Source organism: Chenopodium album, chromosome 2 (assembly GCF_948465745.1).
Source record: "Chenopodium album chromosome 2, dcCheAlbu1.1, whole genome shotgun sequence".
Taxonomy (NCBI): Eukaryota; Viridiplantae; Streptophyta; class Magnoliopsida; order Caryophyllales; family Amaranthaceae; genus Chenopodium; species Chenopodium album.
The window spans coordinates 59,052,018-59,068,588 of record NC_137835.1 but is presented as its reverse complement, the minus strand read 5'-3'; the positions used below and the strand labels follow the sequence as shown (position 1 = coordinate 59,068,588).

At 32.8% G+C, this 16,571-nt stretch overlaps 1 protein-coding gene and 1 pseudogene across 1 annotated transcript; both read left to right on the top strand.

Moving 5' to 3' along the window:
* The first annotated feature begins 36 nt into the window (after positions 1 to 36).
* Positions 37 to 2,751, top strand: LOC145573498 (LEAF RUST 10 DISEASE-RESISTANCE LOCUS RECEPTOR-LIKE PROTEIN KINASE-like 1.3). Its single transcript, XM_081631793.1, has 4 exons — positions 37 to 910; positions 1,269 to 1,304; positions 1,387 to 1,638; positions 1,856 to 2,751. Exons 1-4 carry the CDS (start codon positions 112 to 114, stop codon positions 2,749 to 2,751), a joined length of 1,983 nt encoding a protein of 660 aa, XP_081487919.1. The 5' UTR covers positions 37 to 111.
* A 1,694-nt stretch (positions 2,752 to 4,445) lies between these two features.
* Positions 4,446 to 7,551, top strand: LOC145573482 (amino acid transporter AVT1I pseudogene; annotated as a pseudogene).
* The last annotated feature ends 9,020 nt before the right edge of the window (positions 7,552 to 16,571 follow it).

Here is a 16,571-nt window from a genome sequence, read left to right as displayed (position 1 = left end):
TTCATCATCATCATCAACTCTCTTATACCATAATTTGACTTTTTACTCTCCTACCAGCTACCACATCCTTGCGTGCCGGCTACTAGCTACAACCTAAAAATCAATTTCCAAATGCATCCATATCTTCTTCGATCTCCTCTATCATTGTTCCTCGTAATCTTCATAACCTTGTACAATAATGTCTACTCAGGAGATTATCATGACTCGAGATATGAAATGTGCATGTCTAACTCAAGCAGTACTTGTGGAACATCACACCTTAAAATTGCTTACCCTTTTTGGGGAAATGGACGCCCTGAATATTGTGGCCATCCGAATTTCAACCTTTCTTGTGATGGTAATACTTTTAAAATTAACATCATGTCTCGGGTGTACAATGTGATTGACATCAATTATAACACTAGTACCTTGAGGATAGTTCATGAAGAATTTTCGCGTAGTGAATGCCCTGGATTAAAAGAGTTGCACAACACTACCTTGGATTTGGCCCTTTTTAACTACACTTCCAGTGTTAGAAATGTTTCTTTGTATTATGATTGTCCAAAGTTAAAACCTCTTGAGGGAGCACCCTTTACCTTTTCTTGTGAGAAAAGGTACCCAAATCGCCTTTCTTTCTTTGTGATCACTGATAGTTGGGAGCATCAGCTTGGAAAAATATGTGGTGTGAAGCTATATGTACCTGCTGATAAAGATGCATTAAAAGATTTGATTTCTCATCATTCATCAGGAGTTGGTGATGTTTTAAAGACCGGTTTTGAGGTCAGATGGGTTATTGATCAAGGTCAATGTCAAGATTGTACTCTTTCAGGTGGAGCTTGTGTGTACAATATGACTTTAAGTCAGTCAACTTGCTTTTGCAGTAGTGGATTGTATCCCACGGTCTGTCCTCAATCGACTGATCAAACACCAAGTATGGTTTATATCTCCCCTTCAAGCATACTAAATTTCCTTTTTTTTTTTTATTTGTTCGTAATAATCATATATGATTCTAAAATTTAAAAAAACAGCTGGTGGTCTGTACTGAAAGGAAGGAATCACTATTTCAGTTGATTTTCATATAGAAGTAAATCATGACTTATTGCTGTCTTCTTTGCTTTTATCCTAGCTACTAATTGGGTTAGTTTCAGAAGAATCTTGATTCTTTTCCATCATGGATCATATACATTCTTTCTCATATCAAATAGTTGGGCCGCGCTAGTCAATTACAAAATAATGAATGTTTTGTAAGTTGTTTTGTTTTCTGAACTTGGGATGCTTGTACACTGCAGGTAAAGGCTTGAGCCTAGAAGCTAAGGTTGGAATAGGTAACAATTTCATTTACAAGGGAAAGTCATTATTTGACCCTTATAAAAAATTTTCATAAACATATATATGTACTTCTTGCAGGAATAGGAGTAGCTTCTGGCTTTCTCCTTGTCGTGATTACATTGTTTGTGTTTGTACGAGGCAAACAACATTACCATTCATCGTCATTCTTTCCCTCCCGGAAAACTTCTCAGTTATCAATAGCACCTGATGAAGAACAAAGTTCATACTTTGGAGCTCAGCTGTTTACATATAACGAGCTTCTTCAAGCCACAAATAACTTTGAGCCTTCTAAAGAACTTGGCAAAGGTGGATTTGGCACTGTATACCATGGTAAGGAATTATGAATTTATTTAGCATTTATCATTTTCATTATCTTCTAAAGAGAGCAATACTATTACATAACATTGATGGTATAATTGCACAACTTAATCAATTGATTATTGATATGTCGCAAATTTGACAGTAAAATGTTTGATAAGTGTTCAGATCTAAATGTTGAAGCAGATTACTAGCTGATATATATGTTTTAACATTTATGAATGAGTAGGAGTATTGCAAAATGGGCGAGAAGTGGCAATTAAACTGTTTTATCAGAAGCAGAACAAACATGTAGCCCAATTCATGAACGAGCTTGAAATTCTTACTCGCTTGGATCACAAACATCTTGTCAAACTCTATGGATGTACTACTCGTAGAAGCCCTGAGCTCATGCTTGTTTATGAATACGTCCCAAATGGCACAGTTGCAGACCATCTGCACGGACAGCAAGAAAAAGCAAGATCCCTTCCGTGGCCTATTAGGCTAAGAATTGCAATAGAAACCGCAAGTGCTTTAGTATACCTTCATTCCTCTGATATTATACACCGTGATGTCAAAACAAAGAACATCCTGCTTGATAATAATTACTCTGTGAAGGTAGCAGATTTTGGCCTGTCGCGTCTGTTCCCCTTGGATGCGTCCCATGTATCAACAATGCCACAAGGAAGCCCAGGTTACCTTGATCCAGAGTATCAGCAATGCTACCAGTTAACAAATAAAAGCGATGTTTACAGTTTTGGAGTTGTTTTGGCTGAACTCATATCAGCGAAGCCTGCAGTCGACAGAAACAGAAGTCGACAAGAAATTAATTTGTCGAGTTGGGCTATCAACAAGATCCTAAAGCGTGCTTGGAGCGAATTTATTGATCCTAAGCTCGGGGTCAAGAAGAATTCTAAGGTGACCGAGGAAGTAATTGCTGTGGCTGATCTCATTTTCCAATGTCTTCAAGCAACCAGTGAAACAAGGCCTTCTATGGAAGAAGTTCTGAAATGTTTAACAAGAATTCAAGATGAAAAGAGTATCGAAGATGTAGTAGACGTCTTTAATGATGCTGCCACTGTTTTAAATGGTGGTGTAGTATGCGAAATCGACAAGGCTGAATCTACTCAAATTGAGAGTAGATAAATCTAATTAATTTGTAGCTGTAAATAAATATTCTGAAGCAAAATAATGTATGAGTTCCTATTCACACTATGCCAATATATATGAGTTCAATTGATAAATTTATATGACGAATGCAATATGTGAATTTGTGAATTGATTCTCTTATGGTTTTGTCTCGATTTGTCATACTTGCTCTTGTATATTGCTTAATGGAACAAGACGTGATGATACATAGCATGAGTATAAAGTATTTTTCCCTTAAGTTATGTCAAGTTTATAAATGCATGTTAAAATTGAAGTATGTGCGCTTAGTGTTAATGTGTCACACTTAGGTCTTGTGTTGTAAAAGACATACTCACTTTCCTAAGAGTATTAGAGGTCTCATAATAGAACTATGGGTGCTGTCAAATTAAACACGAAGTTCCTAAGTTGCCAAAAGAACAACGAAAGAAACTTTGATAGAACAAGACAAGTAAGTTCCCAGACTGTTTGTATCTCACATATCTAACTTCAAGAGGAAACTAACCTATCTTTTTGCCAACATTCAAGCATCCACATCATATATCTTTGAATGCAACATTATTCTACAACCTTTAGTTGTGTGTACGTGTTGCACTAACTTCCACATATTCGTAGATTCTTATCTACCCTATTTCCTTTTCTTTTATTCCTACTTCTTATTCTTAATTCCCATGTGCTCTAAGTTTATTCATCATCTTTTTCTGGTTCAATAAAACGTGAACAATGATGATTACATGTTGAGGGGGAAGTTGAAGAAAAAGCAAGAAGTAAGCATTCTTGAAATGTTTAAGACAAGAAACGAACTCAGGGGGAATAAGGTAGGAACAAAGAAATCAAATTGGTTCATATCTACTAAAGAGACATCAAAAGTGTACATCCATCAAAATAAAATACCAACACATGCATTCTTTGTGTCATTAGTCTTTCTGTTAAGGCCATAAGCAATGGCATCAGCCGTTGGTTCATTGATAATGGGTGTATGTGTCGCCAATTTCATGTATAAATTTTGTAGCAATGATTTTTAATGTCCAAAGCTTCATGTCGTTCGTGATCAGTAGAACATCGTCATCATATATCCATTCTCCTGACTATAAGCCTATTTACATCTTCCATTGACTGTCAATGTAAAATATTAACTAGAAGGAAGTCAAGGAACTGAATCATGTGACAAGAAGAAATAGTGAGTACGTCCGTTCATAACTAAGTAAAAGTAATTTACTTCCATGAACTCATGAAGTATATATGATGATAAATTGATATTGTGTTAACTAAGTTCCAATTATTTCCTAAATAACAAGGTCAATTCCAATCATATTTTTTATAAAATATTATACTATAATACTCTATCCCCCCCCCCCCCTCTTTTATTTTTTTATTTTTTTTTAATTTATTTTTTTTTTTAATTTATTTTTTTTTTTTTGCAAAATTTTAGATTAAACTTTGAAAACTTGGACAAAAAATTCTTGTTATTCTACACGATAATAACAGAGGGAATATCTATAATTTAGTGTTTAGATTTTAATGCACTTTTCATTAAAATCAATAAATAAATAAATAAATAAATAAATAAATAAAACATCAAAGAAGTGTGAATTAACCAAACTTAACTACTTGCAAACCTTATATATAAACTCAACTTTAAGAATTACGTTCACCCACACAATAAAAACAACAACAACAACAAACTTAATACAATGGAGCGTGAAATCACCGAAATACCGCCAACAATCACAGAGGAAAACACCGAGGTGGTATCTCTTAGGGAGGGAAACACATCTTTCTTGAAGACGGTTTTCAACGCTACCAATACTATACTTGGTTAGTATTTTTTTTTTAGTGACATCTATTTTTCTTTGTACATATATAATAGTTGCTAAATTTTTAATATTCCTAATTCTCAAACTTCATGGAAAAAAAGAAATTTTAATTTGTTTAATGTGCATATAAGTTAGTTAAGAGCAACTCCAACGACAAGTTAATTGCCAAATTAGCTTGCCATGCCACCTAGAATTGCAAAGTTATTCTTCCTTCTAGCTAATTTATGCCACAATGGTTAAGCTAATTAGCATTTAGATTTTTCAACTTTATTTCTTAAATAATTAGTCTTTTATTAGAGACAATTAATTTCTAAGCTAATTAGCTTAGCTAAGCTAATTTGCTTGGCATTAGCTTGGCCAAGCTAATTATTAAACTACTCTCCAATGGTTTGGCTATTAGTTTGAAAATTATTAAAATTGCAAGCTAGTCCCTAAAGCAACCATTGGAGTTGCTCTAAGAAACGCATACAATACATGTACAATATTAGATATTTGACATTAAATTCATAGAGATTTTCAAACAATTTTGTTACAAGTAGAATATGAACATGAAAATTGTGAATAAAAATGTCTACTTGTATTATTTAAGGTTGTGAATATTTAATACTCCATCCAAATTTATTATAGTCATAGATTTTTGTAATCTGTATATAGAAATATTATATAGATATCCGATGCCAAAAAAAATATAATTTAGTGACAATCCTTTGTGTTAGAGGTTATTATAAAGATATAAATAGTAAAATATGAGCAATGTCAAGAAAAGATGATATAAACTCAAATAAATTGATGGATTATTGAAGGCTTATATTTTACTATATCGTATGAATATAATCTTATCATTTTTTTTTTTTTTTTTGAAAGAAACAATATTATCATGTTTAAGCAATATTAAATTATGAAAGCCATCAAATTTTAAGTAGAAACAACTAAAGAATGATAATTTATCTTGAAAAAAAAAAAACAATGATAATTTTGGCGGAGTATAAAATGATGATACAAAACAAGGATTTCTGTGTTTATCGTATGATTTTTTTTATTTTTTTTGGAAGAAAAAGTTTATCACATTGTTTTGTTTAAATGATAATTATTTATCTTGAAAAAAAAAAACAATGATAATTTTGGCGTAGTATTATACGATGATACAAAACAAGGATTTCTATGTTTATCGTATTGTTTTTTTTATTTTTTTTGAAAGAAAATGTTTATCACATTGTTTTGTTTAATGTCGTCATTCTAAACAAAACTCTATATGCTATTTTGACTTCAATTATTTGTGTCTTATTTGTGTCTATCAAGCTATAACAAGAATGTGATGGTTATAATCATTATATTTCACAAGTACATGAACAATAAATTTAAATAATATGTTTCAAAAAAAAAAAAAAAACTATTAAATAATATCATCTCCATTTACATGTATTGTGACTGATAAGTTAAAATGAGAAAATAATTACTAGGGAATAGGATTTTTAGTAAGTAGTAATTCATAGTAAGTAGTAATTAGAGAACAATAACTAACAAAATAAACTCAAACGATATCAGTTTTGAGTTTTACTGAAACAAAAGATGAAATTGATACCAAACAAGATCTAAATTTCAGGGAGCATGTGACATCACTATGAACTTACGGAAATTGGCAAACAAATATTCAATTATCATACATGAATGTCGATTGATTATAATTGCTTTAAAAAGTCACTAAGATTACCTAGTACTCTTACACTTATGAGAATATACAATGTGGTAAATACAGTAAATACGCTTTCTAATTTCTATCATTCTTGTAAAGATATATAATTTTCATGATTAGTCATTAATTAATTTTGTTTTCCTTTAGGAAATGGAGTTTTAGTGCTTCCCTATGCATTAGCTTCGGGAGGTTGGTTAAGCATTATGGTTCTTGTCACTATAGCTATTCTAGCTATATATACCGGGCTTTTATCTTTTATTGAAAAAGAGCATGGAAGTTGATCCAAGGATCAAAAGGTATTCAGATATAGGAGAATACGCCTTTGGTAAAGTAGGTAAAATAATAGTTTCAATTATTTTATATGGAGATCTCTACATGGCCACCATGGGTATACTTATTCTAGAAGGTGACAATTTACATGCATTATTTCCCAACGTAGCGATTCATGCACTCGGTATTAGTGGGAAATCAAGCTTTATCATAATCATTGCAATAGTTCTGCTCCCTACCGTATTGTTAGATGATTTGAGTATCCTTGGATATATATCTGCTACAGGATGTTTAACTAGCTGTTTAGTTCTTGGATCAGTTTTATGGGTAGGGGCACTTGATGGTGTTGGATTCCATCAAGCACAAACTGCAACACTTCTACATTGGAACGGTATATTAACTGCTATAAGCTTATATATGTTTTCTTATGCTTCACATCCCGTCTTTCCTACCCTATATACTTCCATGGAAAAGAAACAAAAATTTTTCAAGGCATTATTGCTTTCTTTTACCTTTTCCACTTTCATATCGATTTCAATGGCAATTTTGGGATACTTGATGTTTGGATCGAAAGTTGAGTCACAAATAACTTTGAGCTTACCAACAGATAGAGTAGCCTCAAAAATTGCTATATACGCCACGGTAATCACTCCACTTGTAAAATACGCATTAATGTTGAAACCCGTGGTTATCACTACAGAAAATTGGCTTCCAACCGGATATATGAATATGATGTTTTGTAAGATTATCGTAAGAGTGTGTTTGGTTGGTACACAAGTTATTGTAGCCCTAGCTCTTCCATTCTTTGGACATCTAATGGCACTTACCGGAGCATTACTAGGTGCTACGGCTTCCCTTATAACTCCATGTGTATGTTACCTAAAAATTTCAAGTAATACCAATAGAAATGTAAGATTACTGGAGCGTATCTTCATTTTGGGAATTGTATGCTTAGGTATATTTATTATGGTATCTGGTACGTACACTTCTTTGATGAATGTAATACATGAGATAATGTAATCATATCATGTATGTTAAGCCAATATTTTTTATTATGAATGAAAATGCTAATGTTTATGAACCTTATGTTCAATTTAATACTTTGATGCTTTCACTAGATCTTAGTAAAAAAAAAAAAGTATTTAATCATTCTGTTGTGACTTGTGAGTCTCCTCCTAATTGACGGGTGTTTCCAGTTACTGATTTGACTTTGAATATTGCAATCTCAATAATGACTAAAGAGACATCAAAAGTGTACATCCATCAAAATAAAATACCAACACATGCATTCTTTGTGTCATTAGTCTTTCTGTTAAGGCCATAAGCAATGGCAGCAGCCGTTGGTTCAGTGATAATGGGTGTATGCGTCGCCAATTTCATGTATAAATTTTGTAGCAATGATTTTTAATGTCCAAAGCTTCATGTCGTTCGTGATCAGTAGAACATCGTCATCATATATCCATTCTCCTGACTATAAGCCTATTACATCTTCCATTGACGGTCAATGTAAAATATTAACTACTGGTAGAAGGAACTGAATCATGTGACAAGAAGAAATAGTGAGTACGTGCGTTCATAACTAAGTAAGAGTAATTTACTTCCATGAACTCATGAAGTATATGATGATAAATTGATAATAGATATAAATTCTAGCATAGCACACGGTCGACTATCTTCGACTACGGGTGACTACCGTAATGCAAATTTAGATGAACTACTACGAGGGGGTGAATTGTAATAGGTTCCAATTAGGTCAATCTTTTTCGAAATATAAAACAAAACTTAAAGGAATTTAAAGAAAACAACAAGTTTCACGAGTTCACTACTACATTTTTGACCTATTGCAACCCCAAATCTGTTGCATTAGGTGTCAAAATCCATGGCATTAGACCTAATGCAACGGCCATGTATCGTGGCATCTGCTGGCGTTGCAGTAGGTCATTGCAACGGTATATGACACCTAATGCCACGACATCTGTGATCTGTTGCGTTAGCTTAATACATGATACAACGGCATTAATTATCCGTGGCAATAGATTACTGACTACTAATTATGATAAAATTGACACCTAATGCAACGGATGAAACTAATACAAAGGTATATGTCCCATATTTAATTACCACCTAATACAATTACAATTCATATATTATTATTACTATTATTATTATTATTATTTATATATATATATATATATATATATATATATATATATATATATATATATATATATATATATATATACATATGAACATACATATTTTGTATTTATATATATACATATGAACATACATATTTTGTATTTATATACATACACAAATTTATAAAAAATATTTCCTTCGTTCTGTTAATATTGCAACAAGGAGGAAATTACGCATCCCAAAACACATTTTATATAATAAATATCTATAATTGTGTAAGAGTAAAAATTATAAAAAGTTGATATTGTGAAAGTATTATATGAGACGAATCTAACAAGATCCCACTTGACTATATTTTGCTTAACGTATAAATCATATTATATGGTCAAACAAGAGTGATGAATAGTGCAAAAAGTCCATTATTGCAATATTAATAGAATGGAGGAAGTATGACAATAAGGGGAATTTTCATTAAAAATTAAGAGTATATACAAAATTTCGTACTTAGAAAAATAAATTACAAGTAAACATCACATAGAACTACATGTTTATTGCATCAAAACATAACTCTAACAATAGTTTAGGGATGATAGTATGACAAAAACACAAGAAGGAATAAGATATTAATATCTCTTGACATATTAGCACAGCTCTCATGATAACATTAAAAGGAAGCCTTGAGAAGATAAGATTTGAAGCTCTATATGTCACTAACTACTCCACATAGCCGTTTCTTGACTTGCAATTGTTAGATAATTTCATACTTGGTCTCTGAAGCATATCTATATCTATACTTAGTATTTAAAATCACAAACCACAACTTTTTCAAATGACACGTGGCATCATAAGTCACTCATTACCCCCAAAAAAAAAAAAAAACTATGCATTACACAAATATATGAATTATAAAAATTGTCTTTTCATCTCATGGACTTTAAATATAATCTTAATTAATATGTCATTTCATATTCCACAATCTTTATGTATATATCTAACTAAATTCCTTCATCTTCTTTCACAGTTCTATCCTTACTTTTTTTTTTTTTTTTTGGTTTTCCTTTTAAGTTATAAAAATAAAGCATACCTACATATGAAAATAATTAACTTAAGTATGGGCCAAAAAACTAGTTAAAATAAATGTCATGAACCATTAGAGATTGTCAAATAGGTATAATAAATAAGCATCAAATTTTGAAGGGAACACAAACCATACAAAAATGGAGCACATGAAAGCATATTGAGTATCCCTAATGATAATGCTAGTAAGAATGAGAATATTATAATACTCCCAATTTTTTCATGCATATTTATAAGTTGTACTCTTGTACACTTTGAAGAATTGGATTCAATTTGATTAGAACAAGTGACAAATAGGTGAACGAAAAGGTCAAAAACTATCACAATACTTATGTCAGCTCACTCTAAATAGTTATGTCAGCCAACTCCTTCATATGAGCTTTCTTCATTGTTGATACTACTCTAATTTCAACAAATTTGTTTCCTTACTTTTTAGGATGTTGCAGAGTTTAGCATTACTCACATATCATATCAGAAAATTATCAAGTTCAGAATAAAATCTAAAACTCTGCCTATATTACCTCTATATATTAAATTATTTGTACAGATGAACGCAATTAAATGTACTCTGAATACGGCTAACCTGCTAGCATTTTGATACTATAATACCAAGATCAAAACCCCTTGCTACTTCGTCAGCACTGTCACACCTGAGTATCAAAAAGTGGAATGATTCTAATTAATTTCCAGCCCAAGATCCTTCATCCCATCAGTAAGTTCATGTATAGTTTCACGGACCTTAACCAAGAAATTGGTACATACAAGTATCAACAGAAGAACAAGGCCAGAATGTTACCTGATATACTACAACTCATAAATGCGGCCCTCACTGTCTAAACTTGTGAACCACTGCACGATCTCTAATCTTTATCACTTTCTTGTTATGTAACAGACTTAAGATCTGAGAACTAATTAAAACAATTACAAAATGAGATGACAAAATACATTGTAGAGGAATACTTGCTGAAGAGCACTAGTGCAGACTTTGTGAATGTGAGGTAAGTTACTTCCTGAATGCTAGCCAAATCCTAAATGTGAAAGAGGTATAACATAAATAGATTAGGTGTTAGGTAAACTGCTTCCTGAATGCTAGTCTAAGCTTGAATTTGAAAGGGATATAAAATTAATATATTCAGAATAATAGTCCCTCAAAAACAAGCAAAAAACGTATCGTAATTTATTCTTTTAATCTCATTTGAGTTAGAGACCATTCCAAGGATGGCAACAGCTTTTATTATATCATAGCTTTGGTATGACATGCTCGTACTGCCATTGGAGCAACATTATCTGCATTTAATCCCTTGCTAAACATCTAAGAAAGATTTACTCCCTTGCCAAACAAAATTTGAAATTGTTAACAGTAAAAAGTATATTAAGTTATTAAAAGACATAAGAAAAAAATTCAAGAGGTTAGTGGGTCATAAATCTTAAGATTTTGGCATTAGGTATCTATAATCATTACAAGCTAGAGATTACTTATTTAGAAATTCAAGTATCTTCTAGCAAGTACTAATAGTTCTAAGCATTATAACCTTTTTCTTAATTTTGTAGGAAAATTGCTCTATGATTGTTCAAGGGCATGAGTTTTTTGTCGGACCAGTTGATTTATTATACAAAAAATCTATGGACAGCTTACAGAGTTGACATGCATGCAGATACATATTCTGTATAAACAAGCTAAGGCAATGCAAATGATGAGATGTCTAACCTTTACCTACAATATATTTCATATGGAACTATGGATTCATTAAATATCAAACCTCCATTATCAACCAAAATTCATACAAAGATTGTTAATATTCAACCACGAGTACAAAATAATCCCCTTATATTTAAAGTTTCAGTTCATTCCAAAAAAAGAATTAAAAAAAGGATAGATATTTTCGTTTAGATATGGTTTCAATTGTTGTGAAATTAAATCTTTATTTCATCAAGGTGTTGTCGTGTTGATGCTCCTATTTATCTAGCTTATAGAGGCATGTTTTCCTAATTTTTAAAGTGCTTGGTGCAACATTATCATCTCTTGTATTGGTGCATAGCATGTCACACTGTAGATACTTTAATCTTTCTTGAGGTGAGTGACAAGTTAGAAAGTTCAGTTATCATATTATTATATCCAAATAAATTTTCAAATTAAGGAATCCAAGCACCAAGTCTAAACAAAGAAAGAGTCAATTGCAGTCAAGTTTTAATACCACAAAAACGAGATATGAGTCGAGTTCAAGTCAATGTCAATTTAACATCTGCGTTAAATGTGATGGCAGCAAAGGACCCTCGTGTTGTACCTTGTACACAAAATATATCGAAATATGATCTCTAAATGACAAAATCCAAAATGCATTTGTGATGCATATGTATATCTAACCATAACAAAAGATCCAATTAAAACATCAACAATACTCATATAACTTTTAACAAACTAAACAAATCAAGCATGAAACAATGGAATACTCAAATCAAGCATTAAACAATGGAATAATCCTTGGTATTTAGATGATTGCAACTACTCTAAAGGCCTTAACTCCATCATCAAACGACAAGCACAAAACTAGTCAGAGGGTAAAAGACCAAACTAAGTTTTAGTAGTTCAATTATCTTCTTCTAAGCACTAATTAAACTCGTATTATCAAAATTCAATAGAAACCCATTAAATTATAATTGCCAAAGAACGAAATAGGATGAACCCACTCTATTTTTCTTTTTTGTTTTATCATTAGTTTCCCAAAATCCCCAAATTGTCAAATTTTGAATAGGAACAAATTAATAATAATCGCCAGCCACAAATAAATAATTTTCAAATAAGGCAACTTTAATTGTCCAAACAAAACTAACAGAAACTAGAAAAATTAAACTATAATCTAGAATGACACACACTTTGTAAATTGGATAATTTCTCAACATAACGTGGGTGGCCGGCGGTGGGTTGGAAGTGTAGACGGAGGCAACATAGAACTGACTGCAGGGAGAGAGTATTCCAACCAGAAACATAAAATTAAGGGCGATAGAAACTAGAAGTTGGCCGATCTTCATCGCTGTGCCGTGGCTGTTCAAAATTCACTGCAAAAAATTGAACAACTTAGGGTTAATTGGTGAAGCTATTAAGTGTAAATAGAAGAAAAATTGGAAACAATTCTTAAAAGAAGATTAAGTAATTATGTAAAGCAATTGAAGAAATTGGGATTAATAAAAAGCTCTAGCTACTCGTCTGCGTGTCTCATCAATTTGTGTAAATGAGTAGAAATGGGGTTTTGTTTGTTAAAGAAGAAGAAAGAGCATATATGGTTTTTTTCCTTTTCTTTTCGTTTCGTTCTTTTATTTTTACCGATTTAGATTAGAGCAGAGTTTCAAAATTTACGGAAAAAAAAAGAGGCGGAAACCTTAAAACATTGAGCGCTAACCTTATAGTTTTTCTACCGTTGTATTAGCTTTTATAGCCGTTGCATTAGACTACCTAATGCGACGACATATTACAGCCATTACATTATCCATTGCAATAGACATACATTAGTATAAACCGGTGCATTAGGCCTATATAATGCGACGGAAATAAAATCGTCGTTGCATTAGATGTTCTATAACCGTTGCATTTGATTCAAAATGTAGTAGTGAGGAAACCTTCCAAGACCCAATTAATAGTAAAACCTCGACCCTATCCGGGATTTGTAAACTAAATTTTCACTATAAGAGGGCAACAATTGACAGGTTAAAGTCGTATCACCTTATCAAAAGTAATTCCTAAAACCACTAACTAAAATAGATAGGGAAGTAGGGTCGCATCCACAGAGAAACGAGTCTTTCTATTCCTAATTATTCAAGCAATCTAAATTATAAAGTAACCAAAACATTATAATCAAAGGAAACTAAACTACGAAGATTAAGAGTAAGGACAAAACAATGAATAAAAGGCCTAGGGAATAGGTTCACCAATAAATAACATTCCAGGGTAAAACATAATAATCAATCATCAATGCATAACTAATCAGATCATAGGGGCTTTCACTACGTATTACAATCACAAAATTAATCTTCCGGTATTAAATCTCATCTCTCGAATCTCGACTTAACCATTTATAAATTAACCTGCCTATTGAAACTAGACCTAAACATCAATTCTCATCTCTCGAATCTCGAATCAATATTGAAAAACTCATGCATAAAAGATCAGGCCTAATCTAGTCATAGAGCATTAAATCAATCAATAGGAAATTAATCAAGCATTGATAATCAACAACAATAAATTACCCCTTCATATTATTTATGGATCCTCATAAACCCTAGAAATAAAATTACTCACACATAATTAAATCTAGACTAATCAAAGCAATAAAATAAGACATGATAAAATAATCAAAATAAATAACTAAGATTAAAGTAGAAGAAATCGTTACCAAAGTAATCTGGAATTAAGAGTAGAGTTAAGAACAAAGTATTAGAGAGAGAAACTAATCTAAAAGCTAAGTAGAGAGAGAAAATCTTGAAGAGAAGGTAAAATCAAAATTACGTACTAAAATCGTACTTAAACATCCCTAAAACAAATCCTAATTGAAAACTAAGATCTCGGCAATCAGGTGCCTCCAAAAACACGCGCCCGATCGGGCGAAGGGCCGCCCGATCGGGCCCGCCTTTTTCTTCAGACGTCTCCTGGGCAGCCGCGCCCGATCGAGCTAATGCTCACCCGATCGCGCGCGCCTTTTGCTGGTGTCTTCTTCTGCGCGCCCGCCCGATCGGGCGCAAGCTTGCCCGATCGGGCCCGGTCTTTTCCTCGAGGCTTGGACTTCGATTGGGCTTGATTCTTCGACCCAATCCGGATTTCCTCTTCGGGTCTCGAATACTTGGTCCAAATGCCTCGGTATCACACACCGAGCCCTTAATCACCGGCTCTAACCGGTCCTGGGCTTCAAAGAAGGTCGTGTCCTCCTAATGTTCGTAGTTGCTCCATGAAAAACCCGGAAAACGCTCCAAATGTGCAATTTCCTACAAAATTCAAGCAATACTACAAAAACACTAGAAAACACCAATTAGTAATAAAAAGTGGCTCTAAAGAGCCAAAAACACTAATTATGACCAAGGGACGGGGGTAAAACACTATATAAATTGGACACATCAAACTCCCCCAAGCCAAACCTTTGCTTGTCCCTAAGCTAAGAGCTCATCAATGAACATATAAAACATGCTTCATCCCAAGTAAACAAAATCAAGCACAAACGATTCAAAGAAAATCTAATGAACATGCTTCAATGTCAACCAATCTCATTCATCTAATCATTCTTCCTCCCCAACAATTGTCAAGTAGAGCAAACCACATGAGCATATAGAATTCAAGACTAGTGCTCACACACTCAACTCTCATTTATGTGGCGAGTAAAAGATGTACTCGATCGCTCTCCAACCGACCCCTTTATATGTGAACAATGCCCTCCCAACTCACACTCTCGTGTGTATAAAAAAAATGTACGCTCAACCTACTAGTCGACTCGAAGTATGTCAAATCATAACTTGCATTGATAAACAACACTTTAACATTTATACAACTCTATGCACAAAGGTCGGAAGGTCTTTAAATCTTGTAATGTAAGGCTAGGGTAAAGGGTAGGATAAATTTAGGAAGATGTGAGAGAAAAGCCATGCTTAAGGGAGCCATATCCTAACAAAACCCAAGGTCAAAAACAAGTAATGACCAAAACATCTTCAATCACAACTTAACTCCACAAAAATTCACCAAGCAATCCCATACATAACAACAATCCCAACACTTACATATTCACTCACAAAGTATGATAATAGGAAATAGAGTGAATTAAAATAAACTTTGAACTCATTCCTTTTTTTCTTTTTTCCAAACTTGAACTTTTTTTTTTTTAATGAATTTCTTCTTTTCTTTTTCTTGAGCAACCTTCACATAGAACATTTGAAACAATTTTTTTCTTTGCTCTTTTTTTTTTTCTTTTTATCTCACATTAGAAATTTTCAACTTTGAAACACAAACCATCAACATTTTTCCAATCACAAAAACAAAAGAACAAACACTCTTCTTTTATTCCCACATTGTGCAAATGTAGTGCACACCACATCTCCCTCACCTCACCAACTAATAGCTCCCCCAAGCCAAGCTTGGGACTAGTAACCAATGGGGCTCATATAGGCTTGTAATGTGGCTAAATAATCAATAAAAAGGGCACAAGCAACAACATGGGTAGCAAGAAGGGAACAAATGTAACTAATAGTCTGAAGGCTACCTAAGAGAACAAATGCCTTCGTCCTCCTCAATGTGCATAATATTGAGCCATACAAACATTACTAATAGTTGCAGACCAATACTCAAATTCCTTGACATATCAGGAACTATCACACAATTCCTAACCAAATCAACTAGTCAAGCACTATATTCACAAATAGTTGGCAAAATTGACGCATGTTTAGGCATCCAAACAATTAAACTTCAAATCATGATCAACAAATTCACAAAGCTCATTATCATATACCAAGAGCCAAAACAATATTTTCCAAGTATGGGACGTAGGGAAGCATGATTTACAATTCATTGGAACGTATTTTTGAATTTTATTTTTTTTTCAATTTTTTTGTATTTTTTTTTCATATAGGAAAGCAATAAAAATTACACTAGAAAGAAATAAAATCTATACTAAGAAGCGATAAATAGAGAAAAGAGAGAAAGAGTTACCATAAGTACAAGATATCTCCCCCCAAGTTAAATCAAGCAATGCCCTCATTGACTTGGAGGTGTAGCTAGGAGAAGCTACTCCTCATCATCATCCTCATCCATCCTTTGATAGCCTCTTCCATAGCTTGAGTCGGCACCACCC